Source organism: Lynx canadensis, chromosome B2 (genome assembly GCF_007474595.2).
Source record: "Lynx canadensis isolate LIC74 chromosome B2, mLynCan4.pri.v2, whole genome shotgun sequence".
Taxonomy (NCBI): Eukaryota; Metazoa; Chordata; class Mammalia; order Carnivora; family Felidae; genus Lynx; species Lynx canadensis.
The window spans coordinates 39,694,457-39,713,564 of NC_044307.1; the positions used below are offsets into that span (position 1 = coordinate 39,694,457).

Genomic DNA, 19,108 nt, shown 5'->3' on the forward strand with positions numbered 1-19,108 from the left:
CTCAACTGGGGGTGGGGTGAACCAGATGCTGGGGTTAGGGGGCGTGGTCTCAGGGGCGCCTGCGCCGAGGCAGTTGGAGGGAGGCCCGATTCCCCTTTGTTCGGGTTCGCCATTTTGCGAGGCAGCGGCAGTGGCGGCGGCAGCGGCGGCTGGAGCCTCTGATTGGGTTTCGGGGTCCGGTACTGGAGCCAATCAGCGCGGGCAGCGAACCGGGGGAGCGAGGCACGGTGAGTGTGAGGAGCCAATATCCAGCGGCCCAGAGCCGGCCCCAGCGCCCCGATTGGCGGGTCTCGCTGACCACTCAGGAGAGGCCCAGGCGCCCGTCGAGCCCCGGGAGTCTAGCTGAGCCTAGCCGAGCGGGGCGGCCGGCGGCCCCGGCCGAGGGCCTGTGAGCGCCCCGGGCCACTCCCGGCCGAGGCCTGCAGGGGGCCGCCCCGCGCGGGGATGGCGCTCTCGGGAGCGAGCACCTCTGGGTCCAGATCCTTGCTGGGTGGCTGTGCCAGTTGGGGATGCGTCCGCATTCTCCCGGCCCTTAGGCCCAATTTGTCAGGCCACAGGCTCGGGGTTGGTGGGCCTGCCTGCCACGAACGCCCATACACGCAGGTGCACACACGCTCGGGGCCTTGGCGATCTCCTTCAGATCGTTCGGGCTTCATACTGAAGCCCTCCTTTGCACCCTCCACGCTGCGGCCTTCGGGACGGGAAATCTCCCACGAGGGCCCGCGATCCCCAGCCTTCCGAGAGCTGGGTCTGCCTGTGTGCAGCCCACCTGGGTCGCGAGTGAGGCCTGGGGAAGGTACGCGCCGCGGCCACGGGGCCCGGAGAGCGGCGGGGAGAGGGAGCCGGCCCGCCCCCGCCTCGGCGCCCTGCAGGCCCGCCCCCGCCGTCTCCCGGGTCCGGGGAGGGGGTCCGTTAGTGCGCCCACCCTCCTGCCCCGACGCGCCCCTCCTCTGTGCACGCTCGGCCTGGGTCTCCGGCCCGCCGCCGTTACCACCCCCTTTTGGCTCGTCATTTCCTCTCCTCCCCGCCCCGCTCGCCGGGGCAGAACCGCACACCTCCGTCTTGGAGTCCGACCAAGCGGTCTCCCTTTCTTGTCCTGGCTGTACAGCTGGCCAGCCTCTTCGGTGCCTGGAGCGTCACTCTTAGAAGATTGCCAGCCCTGCTCATTCCTTTTCCCGGAGCAACTCTTGTTTCTCACATCAGTAGTCTTCTCCATTGCTCATCCTGTGAACTCTCTTTTCTTTGGGAATGTAGAATTCTTTTGTTGTTGTTGTTGTTTTCCTTTCACCTTTTTGTGTCCCTTTGAATGTGTCAGGCTTGACCCATTAGCTTAGTCCATGGGCATCTTTTGATTTGTTTATTTTTGTATACTTTCCAACTCCACGTTAACGTTTTGTAAGCGGTATTTGTAGAAACTTCACAGTGTTGTGGGATTTTCGTTAGAGTGAGAAGAAGAATGCTGACAGCCATGTCTCTAGCAGTTAATTTGTACCAAGGGGCGATCTGTGTGCTGGGGAGGAATTAGGTAGAGGTAAATAGTAAATAACCTTACTTCCCTGCTGGAGATTGACAAGCGAACGACTAATTAATCCTAACGGTACAATGAGGCCAAGTTCAATTCTGTAAAGTACTGATGTGTGAGCTACCCACAGCGTCAGTGGAAGACTCAGTGTTGCCACACTTTTCACCGGCCTTGAAGGACAATGGGATTTCTGCAGACAGGAAGGAATGGAAGAGCACTACTCACAGAAAAGAACATGTGCGGAGGCACCAAACTGCGCTATTGGAAGTGGGGGACCCGGCGGGATGGGCTAGGACACTGGGCAGTTCTGATGAGAATTTAGGCTGGAAAGCCCAGTTGGTAAAAGTGCCTGTATATCTTGATAAGAATTTTCAGAAGCAGTTAATTTTTTGGAGGTTCAGATGGAAGAAATCTGAAAGTATGTGTTTTTTTTTTCCCCAGGGTTGGAAAAACAAGTTTCTGACCTGTGAGCTTCTGCTCCATAACAGCAGCTGAGTTTTGGGGCAGAAAGGGAGATTTTTCTCCTAGGACTTTAGAAATTTTTACTCAAGCACCTACTACAGTCCCTGGCACATAGAGGAGGTCTTAAGTATATGGTGCCCTTTTTTTTTTTTTTTTTAACGTTTATTTATTTTTGAGACAGAGAGAGACAGAGCATGAAGGGGGGAGGGGCAGAGAGAGAAGGAGACACAGAATCGGAAGCAGGCTCCAGGCTCTGAGCCATCAGCCCAGAGCCCGATGCGGGGCTCGAACTCACGGACTGCGAGATGGTGACCTGAGCTGAAGTCGGACCCTTAACCGACTGCGCCACCCAGGCGCCCCTATGGTGCCCATTTTTATAATCATATTTAAGGCCATACAACTGGTAGGTTTCAGAAAACTCCTGATCCAGTGCTCTCTCCACTATGAAAACTTCAGAGACAGGTTTTTTTGTTTTCATTTTTTTAAATCATCTTTAAAGATGATGATAAGTAGTAAATAAGGTTATTTACTATTTACCTCTACCATGAAAGATGTTTAAGTCAACTTAAATTCATTTAATCCTTGGACATTGTCCACATTAATAGGTGGGCACCATGTCTAAGGCATTTTTTAAAACATTTATGTTTGCTTTTTGAATATTGTTTTAACCTTGGCATGTAAAAACAGATATGTCTAGTCACTTTAAAACCACCAAGCACTTTCACTAGACTTCTTTCCAAAAGGCAGTGTATAAATTAGAGTCTGGTCTCTGTTGTGTTACACATCTCTAGAGCCTCCACCGTCTGCAGAAGAACTTCTTTGCCTGGAATTTTAAGAGACTATATTCTAGCATCTAGCCTTCTTCTCTTGACATGGAGCTTTTAGTCCGCTGTTCATATCCTGCAGTTACTCTGTCCTTGCTTTTATGCTGTCTCTTCATTTAGAGTACTCCACCCTTCCCACATCATCACATTTATAAATCCTTCTCACACTTTGGACCAGATCAGATGCCATATTTTCCTAGAGACTTCCTTGACTTAACTGTCCCCAAGTGGAAGAAATGTCTGTTCTCCATATTACCTGTTTCTCTCTTAGGGTTCCAGTAAAGATTTTTACTTTACCAAACTTAAAGACTCTTTGAAGTTAGGATCTTCGTCGGGGTTTTCTTTTTATTTCTGAAACCTTGAGGGTGGTGTCTCGCAGGTGGTGCATCATTAGTAGAGACAAGAAGTGAGTTAGGAATTCCAATCCAGAAATCTCTTGGACAGTAGGGAAGGGACAGTTATTTTTTTCTCCGGCCTTTTCACAAACAGATCAGGACTCATTTGCTGAGTTATGAAGTCAATTTGCTGAGTAGTGCTGCTAATTTTTTATAATGCAATAGGAAATATTAATGTGCACCTTAGGTTACACAAATCTAAGTATTCACAGAACTTGTTTCAGTTACTTTTTTTTCCTCTGTTATGTATGTGGTGATTCGTGATAGAAAATGTGTTTCTTCCTGTGACTTGTGGTCAAAAAAGTTTGGAAGCACTGTTACAGCCTTTACCTGGTAGTGATTATTAAGTATGGTAATTTTGAGGGGCTTTTCACATGCTTATGGTTGAGTTTTGGGAAATTTTCATTTTAAAACGTGTATAGAGCCACATAGAATGGATTCCTAGTAGTTAGCTACATTTAGAGTTCTGCACCTTGAATTGGGAAAGAAGGGGATTTTCGTGCTCGCCAAAATAGAGACACACTTGCTCTTTTGAGGGAGAAACTTAGGATCAAGAGCTGGACCGAGTAAATCTGGCTGACAATTTTGTTCAAAGCTTGGGCAGAAAAGCACTCGAGGAAAGACAGTGTCACATTATATTGCAGTTTTGCTAACTGAAGCTTGTGGTAATAGGAGCACGTGGCTTCAGTGAAGCCAGTTGGGTACGTTCTCCCCATTAGCAGTCTCAGTATCATGCAGCAATCTGAATCTCTCATTAATGTGAGACAGAATTAGACTGAGAACTGCTTCCTTTTTTACCCGTCAAGGTATAATGGATTGAAAAGTCTTTAAATTAGAGTGTTTGTATTGCCAGGATAAACTAGGTAAGAAGAAAATCTGTACGACGTTCTATTTATTGCTCATGTACTTGATAAATTTCTGGAAATTAGTGATCAAGGAAAAAAATCTACGGGAATGGGATTTGGGTGGGGGAGGTATTGAAATAGGACATTCCTTCATGATCCTAAATTTTTAAATCAACTATTAAGGTATAGTTTAGACACAAAGCGTGATCTTTTTAAGTGTACATTTTGATGAACTTTGACAAGTTTATACACCTATGCAACCACCACAACAATAAAAATATATAAAACATTTTCATCACCCCAAAAAGTTCAGATGCTATATCCCAATCAACTTCCCACCCTCACCCCTTCCCCCCTTTCCAATCCCAGGAAACCACTGACCTGTTTTCTGTCTCTAGGCTATTGTGGTCTTTTTAGGGTTTCATATAAGTGGAATCCTTTGCTCTTTTGTATCATGACCTAAGGGTCATTAGTTTACAAACATAAATCTATTGTACTGCAGTTAAAGACAAGATAGTTCAGGGAAGACCATTAACTTCCCTGGCAGGGCCACTTAGTCTTGTTGAAAACCCGATTTTCTGTACTGTTCCCAGAATCTCTCAGGAGCTGACTTCGTCAACTAGCTCAGGAGTGAACCGGTGTAAAAATCAGAAAGTCAGTTTGTTCGTATGCAGTGAGAAATAACCATCAAGTTTACTTGTGTTGCTGATCACATTTGCTCTCTGTTGCCATATCTGTATGTAAATCCAAATTAGATAGTTGCTTGGTGAGCATTCTATCAGAGCAAGGGGAGTGAGTTGGCTCCCATATGGCTACAGAACATCATGCTGTGGCAGCATAGTCATCCTGTCCTTATTTATGGCTCTCTTACTCTGCCTACCCTTTTGGTTATGAGTAATAGGCTATGCACACATTTTAGTACAAACGTTTTCCAAACATATAGTGAAGTTGAAAGAATTTTACAATGAACACCAGCATACCCATTCCCTAGAGTCAGCTGTTCACGTCGTACCATGCTTGACTTACCGGGTATTTCTATCCATTCATCTATCAATCCATCTTATTTTTTGATGCATTTCAAAGTGAACGTTAGACCTCAGTATACTTCTTCCTAAATACTTGCACATGCACTAGAATATATTTTATCTCTTTCACACCATATTGAGACAGCTTGCAAGTAACTAATCTCATCTAGCGTGTGTGGATTTATGGATAGTAGTGCATCACTTTGCTTATGTAACCTGCAGTTCATTTTGGCTGACATAAGTTTATCATTCAAATTTTGGAACATATGAAGGCCTAGAGAAAAATTGGGGCAAAGATTTATCTACATTTTGCTTATATATATACCTGTACCTTCCCCATACTTCCAAGGTGAATTAGTCTTTGGCAGTTAGTTGGTATAATTTTAAATTTCGAATCAAGTCTATCCAAGGTTCTCAAATATTTCCATTTATCTAATCATGTCCTTATTTCAGAAGAGTCTAACTGATAAGGGTTGTGAGAAGGATAAATTTGAGCAAGGCCTGGATATTCGATAATATTAAAGACTTAGTAATTTTGTAATGTTTGAAATGATACTGTGGAGACAATATTGTAATAAACTGGTAAAGACAAAAGAAGAGCCTTTACTCTTTAGAGATAGATGCTGAAGTGTTCACAGAATTTTGGAATAATACAGTGTCTGGGATTTATTTCAAAGTAACTTAGGGATGAGTGGAAAGTGGACGAGTTGTGTGAGACAGGATTGAGCATGGGTAAGAGTTGGAGATGGCTGTGTGGGGTTCATTAATGATCTCACTACTCTTGTATAGGTTTGGAAACTGCCATAAAGAGAATTAAAATTATATAATAAAGGGTAGGCTATTACTAGGCATTCAAATGCAAGAGTGAGGGAAACTTAAGTTCTTTTTAGAGGAACTCCTAGCCTCAATATGTTGTATAACACTCTCCTTCTATTTAATCTGTAAACATCATTTTTGCCATTACTATAACTTCTTATTCCTTCCTCTGAATTAAAATGCAAAACCCTAAGCCTTTGTTCATGCTATCTACTTAATGAAGATTTTGATAAGCAAAATAGTTGATTTCAGGTCTGGGTAATTGACGTACTAAGCAATAAACCCTGAAGTTTTAAATTGCAGACCATACGTAGAGAACTGGAGTAACCCCTTTGGTATAGTATTGGCAGGCAGCAAATGTATGTTGTAAATTGAAGAAACTGTTTCTCCTCTAAAGTCATGTGCAGACCTGGGAACTAGTGTTAAATGGGTCTTGCAACAAAGTGACACTGTAGTTTAAGGAGTATTTTTCTAAGATGGAAGTGTTGCACTACTGGTAGTATTGAAAGGTAAGGCTGCCAGTAAGAAATGACTAAAAGCACTCTTAAGACATGTGAAATGGCATTATGATGTTGTTGGCGTGAGTGTGCCCTGTAATCGTAGATACAAATGATATCAAAATGAACATTTCCTATTCTCTTCCCCAGTTTTCTTACAAATGAAGCACAGCAGTAAGTTATCGATGTTAATCGTCTGGCGAGGCTTTTGTTAACAATCTCACTTAGTTTCTTTCCCAACCTTTCTAATAGGAGTGCGTTTTGCAGTCTTCTAGGACCTCCAGAGTGAAACTCACTGTGGCCAGGATTCTAACTTGGAGGGATCATGGAGCAGTATACAGCAAACAGCAATAGTTCGACAGAGCAGATTGTTGTGCAGGCTGGACAGATTCAGCAGCAGGTATGGACGTAAAACTGCTTTAAACAGCACAGCGATGGGGCCGATACTGGCACTGCTTAAGTGGGGATTTAGAGGTACCAGATCTTAGGAATAATAGGTCTGGTGACTTGTGCCGAAGTGCTTTTTGAAGATTGGATTTGTTGCGCTTTCTCTCATCATGTGTTCAGAGCTCTGTAGTCTGTAGTCAGTCTGTAACCACATAGAACTTGCTCTTTACGGGAACCTGGTTTAATATGAAATTGCCCATTTTATTTTACTAAAAGTCAAAATAGTCTGTTCTCAGATGGAAATTTGGAACTTTGCGTTTTTTCTGGATTCAGTTTTGTTGTTTCTTTTCTTGAAGCTAGCCTGTGATCTTTTAAGGCTTTGGCCACAGTAGATAAACCAAGATAGCCCACTTCCAAGAAATCCACTGGTTTTCGATTCGATCTGCCATGATGCTTATTTTGAAAAGCTCTAGATCAACATGAGGTTAATAGACAACCACTCTTAATGGGTAAGCTCATATTAGAAAGGAATTCCCTGCCGGTTTATTCCTAATTAAGATAGATTCCTTTCTTGAATTTATACAGAGATGACATTTTCTGACGCTCTATTCTTGGCTTCCTTTTAGTAAAAAGTTTACTTGTTTTTCTCTCTCGAAGAAAAGAAATTTGTCACTCATTGACTGGACCTGAGGCCAAGATTGGGAATGTTTTGTTTCCAAAAGGGAACTTGGAGAATAGAGAAAAGTAGACGGTAGGACATCTACCATCTAATGATCAAAGGAAAGAGCTGACTCTTGATTAAAAGAGTGATTATTTAAATTCCTTCACTGGCTTTCCTTTCACACAGCTGCTGTGGCTCTGGCGGCTTCCTTCAACTGCCTTCTTAGGAAAGGGGATTCCACAAAGGGCCCTCTATTCACACCAGTGCCCTGCTGGACAAATTCTTATTCTGTTAGAACTTAACCATTAGAGGTTATAAATATTAGGTTAAATCACTGAAAACATTGTTTCCCAGGTAATCCAGTTGAGTAGAAGTAATCTTAGTTTGGGGACATGAGAGCATTGACCAGCATGAAGATGATTTTGGTTCACAGTGATTGCTTCATTCTTTCTATCTGGTGATTGTATTTAAGTCCCAGAAATTCTTCATTGTAGCTTCAAAACTATAGAAACCTGATAACTTTGTGGTTGTGAACTCATTTGAGGAAATAAAAGGAGCATTAATATCACGATAAGCAGAAGGATCAAATGCTTATTTCCAGGGGGAAGGGTTGCATTAAAAATTTTTGTGTTAATGATGACAACTATTTTGATGATTGAGTCATGGAAGTGTGTTTTGAGTTTCACTCGGGGGACAAGGGCTAATATCTTTAATCCTGCTTGCTACCCACAACAAAAGAGCTTCAGTATAGGGAGTCTGTACAGTTTGAAAGTCCTCCGCTGGGTGGGACTGTTCAAAGAAGACTCCCTCCCTCTCCCATAAGAGGTAAGGTGTGTTCTCATGTCTTGACCTATACATTTCCTTCCTGATACATTTCAAGCTCTTCCTGTTCCTGTTCTCAGCAGCAGGGTGGTGTCACTGCTGTCCAGTTGCAGACTGAGGCCCAGGTGGCATCCGCCTCAGGCCAGCAAGTCCAGACCCTCCAGGTAGTGGTGCCCTCTCTGATTCTCTGTAAGCACTGCATGAACTTCTCCTGTCCTCACGTCTGGTGCTATTTGTGGTAGGGTCTCAAGCAGGAATGGCAAAGTCAATTGCATGTCTTTGATGCTGTTAACTTGTCTTTGAGGCTTGTAAGATTCCAGTTTCCTCATGTTTCATGCCTAGTCATGTAGTGACCTCAGTGTCCATTTCCTGAAAATTGAATTTGGCTGCTGTGTGTCTTTGGGGATACCTGGCAAGGAAATGGTGTAAGTGACACGAAGAAATTCTTATAAGTGGCATTAGAATCTGTTTGGAGCTCAAGCTCTGTAATCAGATTGCGTAGTAAACTTTTGTGAATTTGTGTTATAGTGGAACAGAAAATACCTAGAGTTAGAGGGCGTTTTATTTTCATTAAAAGGGCAACTCAGCTCAAAATAATCATTGTACTTGGCAAGGTTTATCTAATCGGTGAATCTTGTTAATCTCTTAACTGTTGCCGTTTCACTACCTTTCCTGGGGAAACCATGACCTATTTTAATATTAGATTTGCAAAGACTATCCTATACCTCTTGGTTGGACAGAGGTGGCATATGCTTTCTAGAAGTCTCAAGTCTTATAGCCACTATAAGAACTCTTACTTAACCAGTGCAGTTCCCCTAACGTTATATATGGCCAAGTTAAATGTCGAAATCGGAGGTATGTTTTGGCCAGTTCCTATGTAAAAACGAGAGTAGAAGCATAAGTCTTCTCTGTGTCTGCCCGTTACTTTGATTAAAATGACTGTATTTTTGAGAAATTGGCAAAATTTGAGTGCCCTGCCTTTTTTCCTCCAGTGAATGGAAATGAATTCAAAGTAGGACCTAGAATGCAGAACTGGCATCTCATTAGTGCTGCTCAACGTCCTGCAGTTACATGCCCCTTGCTGCGATCCTTTTACGTTAACCTTTCAGCCCCAGCCCCACACCTGCCACCGTGTCTCATGATGTCCCGCAGTCCATTCGGAACATAAATTAGGCCACAAAAGGCTAAGCTTGTAGGTGCTCCCAAACTATGTTCGAACCTCTGACTTCAACAGCTTGTTGTTCATGCTTCTCATGCTTGCTTCATCTTTTTGATATATAAAACAGTATTGTCATTAACCATTTGTGGAATGGGAATGTAACATGCTCTTAACTGTATGGCTTCTTGTCTGATGCATGTGTCGTTGTAATCACTCATATGTCGTAAACACAGTGGGCTCCTTGGAATCTTCCAACAGTTTATCAGTTACACATTTAGCATGTCAATGAGGGGAGAAGTTTAAGATGATGGGTAGTCAGAAAATTATGAACAGTTGTGCCTTAAAACTTGGGTTTCTTACTTACGTAGATTTTCTTAGAAATGGCGACACCTTATGGAAATGATGAAGACCTTTTCTCTAGGGGTCTCATTATTTTGAAGAACTTTAAATACTTCTCTCAGTTATTCATGTAATAAATATTCAGAACAGTCCTTTCTGATGGAGTATATGCAAGCATGACTGTGGCAAAGGGAATTTAATTTGATAAGGAAAGGAGAAAACATGAGAGAATCAGATTGTAAAGTCCTTTAAAAAGTAAAGTGGAATTTCTCTGAACAGTTTATAAAACTTAGGATTTCAGTGTTCCTGAAGCTTCTGACGCATTTGGTGTTGGCAGTGGTGGTGGTGAGGAGGGGGCCTTAATATCTAATTGGTTCATCTAGGGCAGATTGATCTTTTCACCAATTACTGTTATTTAAACATACTTGCAGTGGCATTAAGAATGAATCTTTTAGTCATGTGAAAAGTCTTGTGTTCTGCTACGAATAATTCCTCAAAACAAAGATAGCATCTGTAAATGAAAGTTTTGGACTTCTAGCTGTTCTTTTGAACATTCCATTTTACTTCTAACATGGCTTGTTTTTTGGTTTCCAGAATGCATTCATTTAGGTATTTTTATATTGGGACTCAGGACGTTACAGAGCATGTATAATGCCTTGACTTCTAGAGTAGTCCATTTACTCGAAGAGCTTGAAAGTTGGGAGATTTTTGGTACACTTGAGTGTGTAATTCCCATATTTATCACTGCTTCTGTTAAAACTGAAACAGCTATGCAGATATCACAGAGTCCAGTGTGAGGAATTCTCCCACAGAGATTGAAAACTGACCAGAAGCTATTTCTGGGCCTTTTCCTAGTGGGCTCTTGAAACAACCATAGGACTAGAAGTCCCAGAGTGAGATGAAGAGGGTAGAAGTTGTGTATTTCATTTATGCCTGAGAGACTATGGAGAAAAAGGGTCTTCTCCATAAGCTTTCAGAGCTGCTTGCTACCCAGCCTCCTGCAGTCTCTGCTGCGTAGTTTGATTTATTCCTTCTAGGTCATTTAGAATTTACACTCAGCCACCATCACCACCATCAACTACCCCACCCCCCCACCCCCCGTCATTGCTTCCTCTCCAGCCTTCCCTAGAAACTATTCCTGAATATTGGTCTCAAAAGATACATAGTCTGAATATTTTGATAAGTACTTTGTGTGGATTTAGCCTGTACTTGATGATAAATGCCTTATATCTGTGGAGACTTCCTAACGACCCTGAATATACTTCATTATATCTGACCTTAAAGTCTTCAACTTGGCGTTTAGTCAAAGACAGAGTATTTTTGAAGAAGATAACTTAAGGACAAGGACTTGAGACTTACTTCCTTGGTGTCTCTCCTAACTTTTCCCCCTCCACCAAGGCTGCAGAATAATTCCAGTGATTATCTTTTGGTGAAAACCATTTTGTGTCTCATGTTACTTCATTGTTTCTTATTTTATTTCATTCTAGGTCCAGGGGCAGCCATTAATGGTACAGGTCAGTGGAGGCCAGTTAATCACATCAACTGGCCAACCCATCATGGTCCAAGCTGTCCCTGGTGGACAAGGTCAAACCATCATGCAAGTACCTGTGTCTGGGACACAGGGTTTGCAGCAGGTGAGTGATGCAAAAAATGTTTGAACAGAGTATCAGAATAGAGGTCTTAAAGAAGAGGTTGTTAGAAACTGTTAGACAATTGATTTTACGTTTAAGTGTTTGCCAGCCTACATTCACAGTCACTTTTCTACTTTTGTGGTATCCGTGATATAAAGCAGAGCTATATAGAAATTGGGCATTTCTGGGAAGGACTAACATATGAGACATGATTTTGAGCCCGTTAAGAATACAAAAAGATGAGAGTCTAGTTTAATAGAAGTAATTCATTGGTTTGATCTTTGTCAGAGCTTCTGGGAACTGAGGGAGGGAATTCACAGTGTGCTTTGGAAATTGTAGTTTTTGGTCAGGGATGTCATCCTTTCGTTTCATTCCAAGTAATTTATAGTTTGAATTACCTAGTAGGTGATGAAAAAGAAAGTATTTCAGTCCAATCCCATTGCACACCCGTAAAGCTATAGTTAGAGCAAAATTTATAACCCTTAAATACTTTTATTTTTTTTAAAATTTTTTTTCAACGTTTATTTATTTTTGGGACAGAGAGAGACAGAGCATGAACGGGGGAGGGGCAGAGAGAGTGGGAGACACAGAATCGGAAACATGCTCCAGGCTCTGAGCCATCAGCCCAGAGCCCGACGCGGGGCTCGAACTCACGGACCGCGAGATCGTGACCTGGCCGAAATCGGACGCTTAACCGACTGCGCCACCCAGGCGCCCCATATAACCCTTAAATACTTTTAAAAGAACTGAAAGCTGGGATTTCTTTCATAAAGTTAGGAAAAGAATAAAATGAGCAAAAAAGTAGATTAAAATTAAAGAAGAAAACTACCAAAAATGTAGGAAGGGTAAATAGAAGCAGATTCTTTAAACAGATCAGTAAAGTAGTTAGGTAAAGCCACAGGAGAGACTGATTCCAAAACCGAAAACAGGTAAAAAACAAGGCATGCACCTCTGTGGCATCAAGTTTTTAAAAACTAGAGGAATTTTTATCAAGTAGGTAAAAATTAAAAAGAGTTTATATCCAGTGCTAGAATGTATGCAGGGAAAAGGAAACACTCATCATTATAGATAATTTAAAATTCTGGGGGCGCCTGGGTGGCGCAGTCGGTTAAGTGCCCGACTTCAGCCAGGTCACGATCTCGCGGTCCGTGAGTTCGAGCCCCGCGTCAGGCTCTGGGCTGATGGCTCGGAGCCTGGAGCCTGTTTCCGATTCTGTGTCTCCCTCTCTCTCTGCCCCTCCCCCGTTCATGCTCTGTCTCTCTCTGTCCCAAAAATAAAAAAATAAAAAAATAAAACGTTAAAATTCTGAAGGCATCTCGCTGTTAAGTACATAAGCATAAACTGTTGCTCTTTCTGCCCCACTTCTGAGAATCTTTTGTGTAAGAAGAAGAGCATCCGTGTATGGGGAAATGTACAAAGACATTTATTGCAACACCGTACTAGCAAAAAAAAAAAAAAAAAATTGTGACCTGAATGTCCATTTCATCAATAAGGATAAAGAAATGGCTGAATACATCATACTCCATATATGGAATATTTTGTCCTTATTGAAAAGGATGAATTGTTGGCTGGAGAGGTAGTCAATATTGAAGTATTTTTAGTAAAAAATAATTTGCAGAGAAATACATACTAAGTGATTTCTGTAATGAATAGCCAAACACCCGTGAGTGTATAGGTTTGTATATCTATGTTTCATTTTAACAGTTAAAATGATCGCATTAATAATTTAGTTTTTCTTACCGCCTTTAATCCCTTTATGATGATTGGTCAATTTGATGAATCAGAATTTATAATTTGCAAAGTGTATTCAGAGAACTTTTTTTTGCTTTATTTTTGGTTTTTTGCTTTTATGAGTAAGGTTACTGGAAATGTGTTTGAGTGCGATTGCTTCATTTTTCAGTTGAATTCTTAAGGTAATTTCTTTGGAGTGGGTGGATTGCTTGAGCAAAGGGTAAGATCATTTTTAAGGCTATTGGCATATTTTTGCCAAGATAGAGTTGTAGTTAGGATTAAAAATAGTTTCCACATTGCTACATGCATGAATGTATGAGGCTTTAAATGTATTTTGTGAGTGTGCTTGCCGCAGCTTCATACTGCTGTTTCATTTCTGTCCTTCCTCTCATGGCCTCCTCTTAGCCCTCTTTGTCACACCTTCCTCTCCACTGTCAAATAGAAACAGTGTGATAAAACACCAGGAATAGTGTACTGTGAGTGCAGTGACCTGACTTTCATTCCCAAGTCTGCCATTAAACAGGATTTCTGATCTTGGCCAAGTCATTTGATTGTCCTTACTCTCATCCAAAAATGGAGTTTATATCAGGTGATTCTTAGGGTTCATTCCAGCTCTAAATTCTGTGATTTTATGAGGGGGTTTTTGGGCCTTTAAGAGACTTTGAGAGGTTATTTATTTCATTGCCTTCCCTCCCAAGTAGGACTATAGTCACACCATCCTGGAGAAATTCTTTTCTGTTAACTTGTATAAAGCTCTAGGTACAATTCTATAGAAGAGTATTTTTTAGCCTTTGTTTGTTTTGTTGTGTGTTTTTTTTAACCTTTTTTTTTTTTTTTGATTATATGCTCTATTTTAGAATTCCAGTGAAACCTATATCCCCTTAGAAAAGGTGCAGATGTCCAGATACATGCTAACTTTGAGTGTAATTTTAGGTTAAGATCCTTGGCTTGATAAAGACAGTAGAACCAAAGTAGAAAGAGGAAAAAAAAAAAAAGGCAAGAATATTAGAAGTTGATATATAACAAAAATAGTATAAAATATCAGTGAAGAAGTAGTTTAAGAATGACATAGAAAAAGAGAATCGATGTCTACTTCATACTATACACTTGGTAGATTCACAGGTCTAAATGTAAAAAAGCATGCTTGGAAACTATTAGACTTTATTTCCTGGAGAATTTTCTTTATATTGTGGGGGTAGAGAAGGATTTTTTTAAAGACATAAAAACCAAATTGATTTGCATACTTTAAAAATGTATATACATCAAAATGTAAATAAAAGGGTGCAGGTGTGCAGAAGATATTAACACGTAAAGCTGGGTTTGTATCCAAAATACATAAAGAACATTTATGTATTGATACGAAAATAACAGTCCAGTAGGAAAATGGGCATAGAATATGAATAGATTGAAAAAGAAACCTAATGACTAAAATAAGTATTCCTTGCTATTTGAAACTCAGGAAATAGATTCAGATAACTAAATTGTTTACTTATTTATTTGCTGCTACTTCCTAAGTGCCAACTATGAGCTGAGTATTTGGGAAAAGTAGTTAAGAAGACCTAGGTAGCGGATTCTGGGAAGATGGCAGAGCAGGACATACCAGGAATCTGTGTCCCCACCTACACAACAATTGCATTGGCAGAATTTGATATAAACTATTTTGGAACTCTGGAGTTTATTGAAAACTTTTTTACTTCCAGGGGAAGGCATAGACTTCTATTGAAGTTAAATTTCAGTAAGTTTCTGCTTTTAGCCCAGTACCAGCTACCCAGTACCCTAGCAGGCAGCTGCACACGTGTCTTAGAGGAGCTTATGAGCAGTTTATAGGAGCCAAGGTGAGCAAAGTGGACCTTGTCCTCTAAAATCAGAGATCACTGATTGCTGTTTCTGATCACAGAGGTGCAAAGACCAGCAAGATACATGGAGCAGAAACTGACAGATTTGAGGGGAGAAATAGACAACTCTACAATAACCAGACAGAAGATAAGTAAAGGAATAAACTACATAAAACAATAGGCCGACTAGATAAGACAAGCATATACAGAATAATCAACAATAGCATAAACATCTTCCTCAAGTGCATCTGGGACACTTTCCAGGAAAGACCATATGTCAGGTCACAAATTAAGTCTTAGATAGATTGCATATAAAGTATCTTCTCTGACCACAGTGAGATGAAGTTAGAAATTAACAACAGAAATAAAAGTGGAAAAGTCACAAATTGTGGAAATCAAACAGTACACTCTTAAATAAACAATGGATCAAAGGAGAAATTACATGAGAAATTAGAAAGTACAGGTGAATGAAAACAACGGCACAACATACAAATTCACAGGACATGGCAAGAACAGTGTTCAGGGGGAAATTTATGGCTATAAATGCCTACATTAAAAAATAAGAAAGATTGACAATCCACAACCTAACCTTATAACTTAAGGAATGAGAAAAAGAATGAATTAAACCCAAAGCTGGCCAAAAGAAAGAAAGAACAGAGATAAATGAAATAGAAAAACAATAGAGAAAACAAATGAGACCAAAAGTTGGTTCTTTGAAAATAATCAACAAACTTGGCAAATCTTTAGCTAGATAGACTAAAGAAAAAGTCTCAATAACTAAAATCAGAAATGAAAGTGGTGGGGGCAGGGGTGCCTGGGTGGCTCCATTGGTTAAGTGTCTGGCTCTTGATCTCAGCTCAAGTCATGATCTCACAGTATGTGAGTTCGAGCCCCATGATGGGCTCTGTGCTGACAGCACAGAGCCTGCTTGGGATTCTGTCTCCTTCTCTATGCCCCTCCCCAGCTTGTGTTTTCTCTTTCTTTCAAAATAAATAAATAAACTTAAAAAAAATTAATAAAAAAAAAAAGAAATGAAAGTGAGGATGTTACTACCAATTCTACAGAAATGAAAAGATCATAGGATTATTATGAGTGAGGGAGGAGTTAAGATGGCAGAGTAGTAGGGGCACCCTGTGCTTGCATCCTCCCTCAAACACAGCCAGATAAATATCAAACCATTCTGAACACTTAAGAAATCTTGAGGCCTGAGAGAACTGCACATGCAAAGGGAGAAAAATGGCCACATAGTGGAAGGTAGAAGCTGCAGAGAGTTGATTTGGGGGAAAAAAGAACTGTGGGTGCTGCAGAGGAGAGGGAGCACTGATCATGGAGAGAGAGAGCAAGAGAGCAGTGTGCAGGGGATTGCACAAGAAAAGCTCTTCCCCAAAACCATTGACTGGGAAAGGAAGAAGGGCTGGTTATTGCAAGTTTTTGCAAGCAGTGGAGCTAAGAGTCTAAAGTTTTGAAAGTCCACACCATTGTTAGAATCCTGCCTGGCTGGCTTAGTGGTTCTCCCGTGGGGAAAGAGGGCAGAGGCCTGTGAGCAGACAGCATGCTCTGAAGATCTGCTGGGTTGCACAGGGGGCAACAGTTCCCCTTTTTGGACTGCATTTAGGAGAGGTGGCACTGCTTCTTGGGACAGAAGAGAAGGTGGGTGCCACTGAGCGGCTGCATTAATTAGCATAGCAGAGGCACCTGCTGAAAGCAGCTAACCTGGAAGCCAGCTTTTAGCTGCGCTCTACCATAAACTCCTAGCATCATGTAATCCTGTGTGTAGAACAAACCAGCACCAGCCACCACACAGTGAGACCCTCCCCCAGAGGATCAGCATGGGTCTGCACTGTGCCCCTAAAATTTGGAGTTTTGAAATCCAGCTACACACCTGAGGTAAAAATTGAGAACACCCAAATATATGTGTGTGTGTGTGTGTGTGTGTGTGTGTATAATCAATTAACAAACATAAACTCACTGATTAATAATTTGATAACAGTAGAGGACTTTAACACCGCCCTTTACAGTAATGGACAGATCATTTAAGCAGAAAATCAACAAGGAAACAATGGCTTTGAATGACATACTGGACCAGATGGACTTAACAGACACCTACAGAACATTTCATCCTAAAGCAGCAGAATACACGTTTTTCCCAGTGCACTCAGAACGTTCTCTAGAATAGATCACATACTGGGTCACAAATCAGACCTCAAGAAGTACAAAAAGATTAAGATCATACCATGCATATTTTCAGACCACAATGCTACGGAACTTGAAAGTCAACCACAAAAAATTTTGGAAAGACCATAAATACTTACGGGTTAAAGAACATCTTACTAAATAAATGAGTTAACCAGGAAGTTAAAGAAAAAAAAAAAAAAAAAAAAAAAAAAAAAAAGACATGGAAGCAAATGGAAATGAAAACACAACAGTCCAGAACCTTTGGGATGCAGCAAAGGCAGTCATAACAGGGAAGTATATAGCAATACAGGCCTACCTCAAGAAGCAAGAAAAGTCTCATATATATCAGCCTAACCTTACACCTAAGGAACAGCAAATAAAGCCTAAAGCCAGCAGAAGAAGGGAAATAAAAATTAGAGCAGAAGTGAATGCTATAGAAACGAACCAGCCCAGTAGAACAGATCAATGAAACTAAGAGCTGGTTCTTTGAGAACAATTAATGAAATTGATAAACCCCTGCCAGACTTCTCAAAAAGAAAAGACAAAGTACCCAAATAAATTAAATCATGAAGGAAAGAGGAGAGATCATAGCCAACACAACAGAAATATAAAGTTATAAGAATATTATGAAAAATTATGCCAACAAACTGGATGAACTGGAAAAAATGGATAAAGTCCTGGAAACATAAAACTACCAAAACTGAAACAAGAAGAAATAGAAAACTTGGACACACCCATAACCATTGAAGAAATTGAATCAATAATCAAAAATCTCCTAACAAACCAAAGTCCAGGGCCAGGTGGCTTCCTAGAGGAATTCTACCAGACATTTAAAGAAGAGTCAATACCTATTCTTCTGAAACTGTTCCAAAAATAGAAATGGAAGGAAAACTTCCAAACTTTTACAAGGCCAGTATTACCTTGATTCCAAAACCAGAGAAAGACCCCATTAAAAAGGAGAATTGCAGGTCAATATCGTTGATGAACATGGACACTAAAATTCTCAAAGATACTAGCAAATTGAATCCAACGGTACATTAAAATAATTATCGACCACAATCAAGTGAGATTTATTCATGGGCTGCAGGGTGGTTCAATATTCGCAAATCAATCAACATGATACACCATATTAATAAAAGAAGGGATAAGAACATATGATTCTTTCAATAGATGCAAAAAAAGCATTTGACGGTATGCATCATCCTTTCTTGATTAAAAACCCTCAACAAAGTAGGAATAGAGGGAAGGTAGCTCAACATCATAAAGGCCACATACAAAAGACCCACAGCTAATATCCTCAATCTGGAAAAGCTAGGAACTTTTCTTCTATGGTCAAGAACAAGACAGGGATGTCCACTCTCACCATTGTTATTTAATAGTAGTGGAAGTCCTAGCCTCAGCCATCAGACAACAAAAAGAAATAAAAGGCATCCAGATCATCAAGGAAGAAGTCCATCTTCCACTATTCACAGATGACACGGTACTCTATGTAGAAAACCCAAAAGACTCCATCAAAAAATTGCTAGAACTCAGCAATTACAAACTCAGCAAGATACAACATCAATGTAGAGAAATCAAGAAATTGACTCCATTTACAATTGTACCGAAAACCATAAGACATCGAGGAATAAACCTAACCAAAGTGGTAAAAGACCTGTACTCTGAAAACTATAGAGCACTTATGAAAGAAATTGAAGAGGACACAAAGAAATGGAAAAACATTTCATGCTCATGGATTGGAAGAACAGATCTTGTAGAAATTTGTATACTACCCAAAGCAATCTGCACATGTAATACAATCCCTATCAAAATACCACCACCATTTTTCACAGAGCTAGAACAAACAATCCTAAAATTTGTGTGGAACCACACACACACACACACACACACACACACAAAACCAGGTAGCCAAAGCAATTTTGAAAAAGAAAAGCAAAGCAGAAGGCATCACAATTTCGGACTTTTAAGCTATATCACAAGGC

General features: G+C 40.8%; 1 protein-coding gene across 7 annotated transcripts in view; it reads left to right on the forward strand.

Annotated features, from left to right (window-relative positions):
* Window positions 1-71: 71 nt before the first annotated feature.
* NFYA (nuclear transcription factor Y subunit alpha) overlaps window positions 72-19,108 on the forward strand; it is a 33,582-nt gene continuing 14,545 nt past the window's right edge. The window contains exons 1-4 of one of the 7 annotated variants that reach the window (XM_030315451.2): window positions 72-227; window positions 6,654-6,786; window positions 8,340-8,423; window positions 11,242-11,388. In XM_030315451.2, the coding sequence (XP_030171311.1) occupies window positions 6,712-6,786; window positions 8,340-8,423; window positions 11,242-11,388 (306 nt within the window). In that variant the 5' untranslated portion in view covers window positions 72-227; window positions 6,654-6,711. Of the gene's footprint in view, window positions 228-6,638; window positions 6,787-8,336; window positions 8,424-11,241; window positions 11,389-19,108 lie in introns of all 7 variants that reach the window. The other 6 variants (XM_030315453.1, XM_030315450.1, XM_030315449.1 and 3 more) reach the window with 6 other exon arrangements.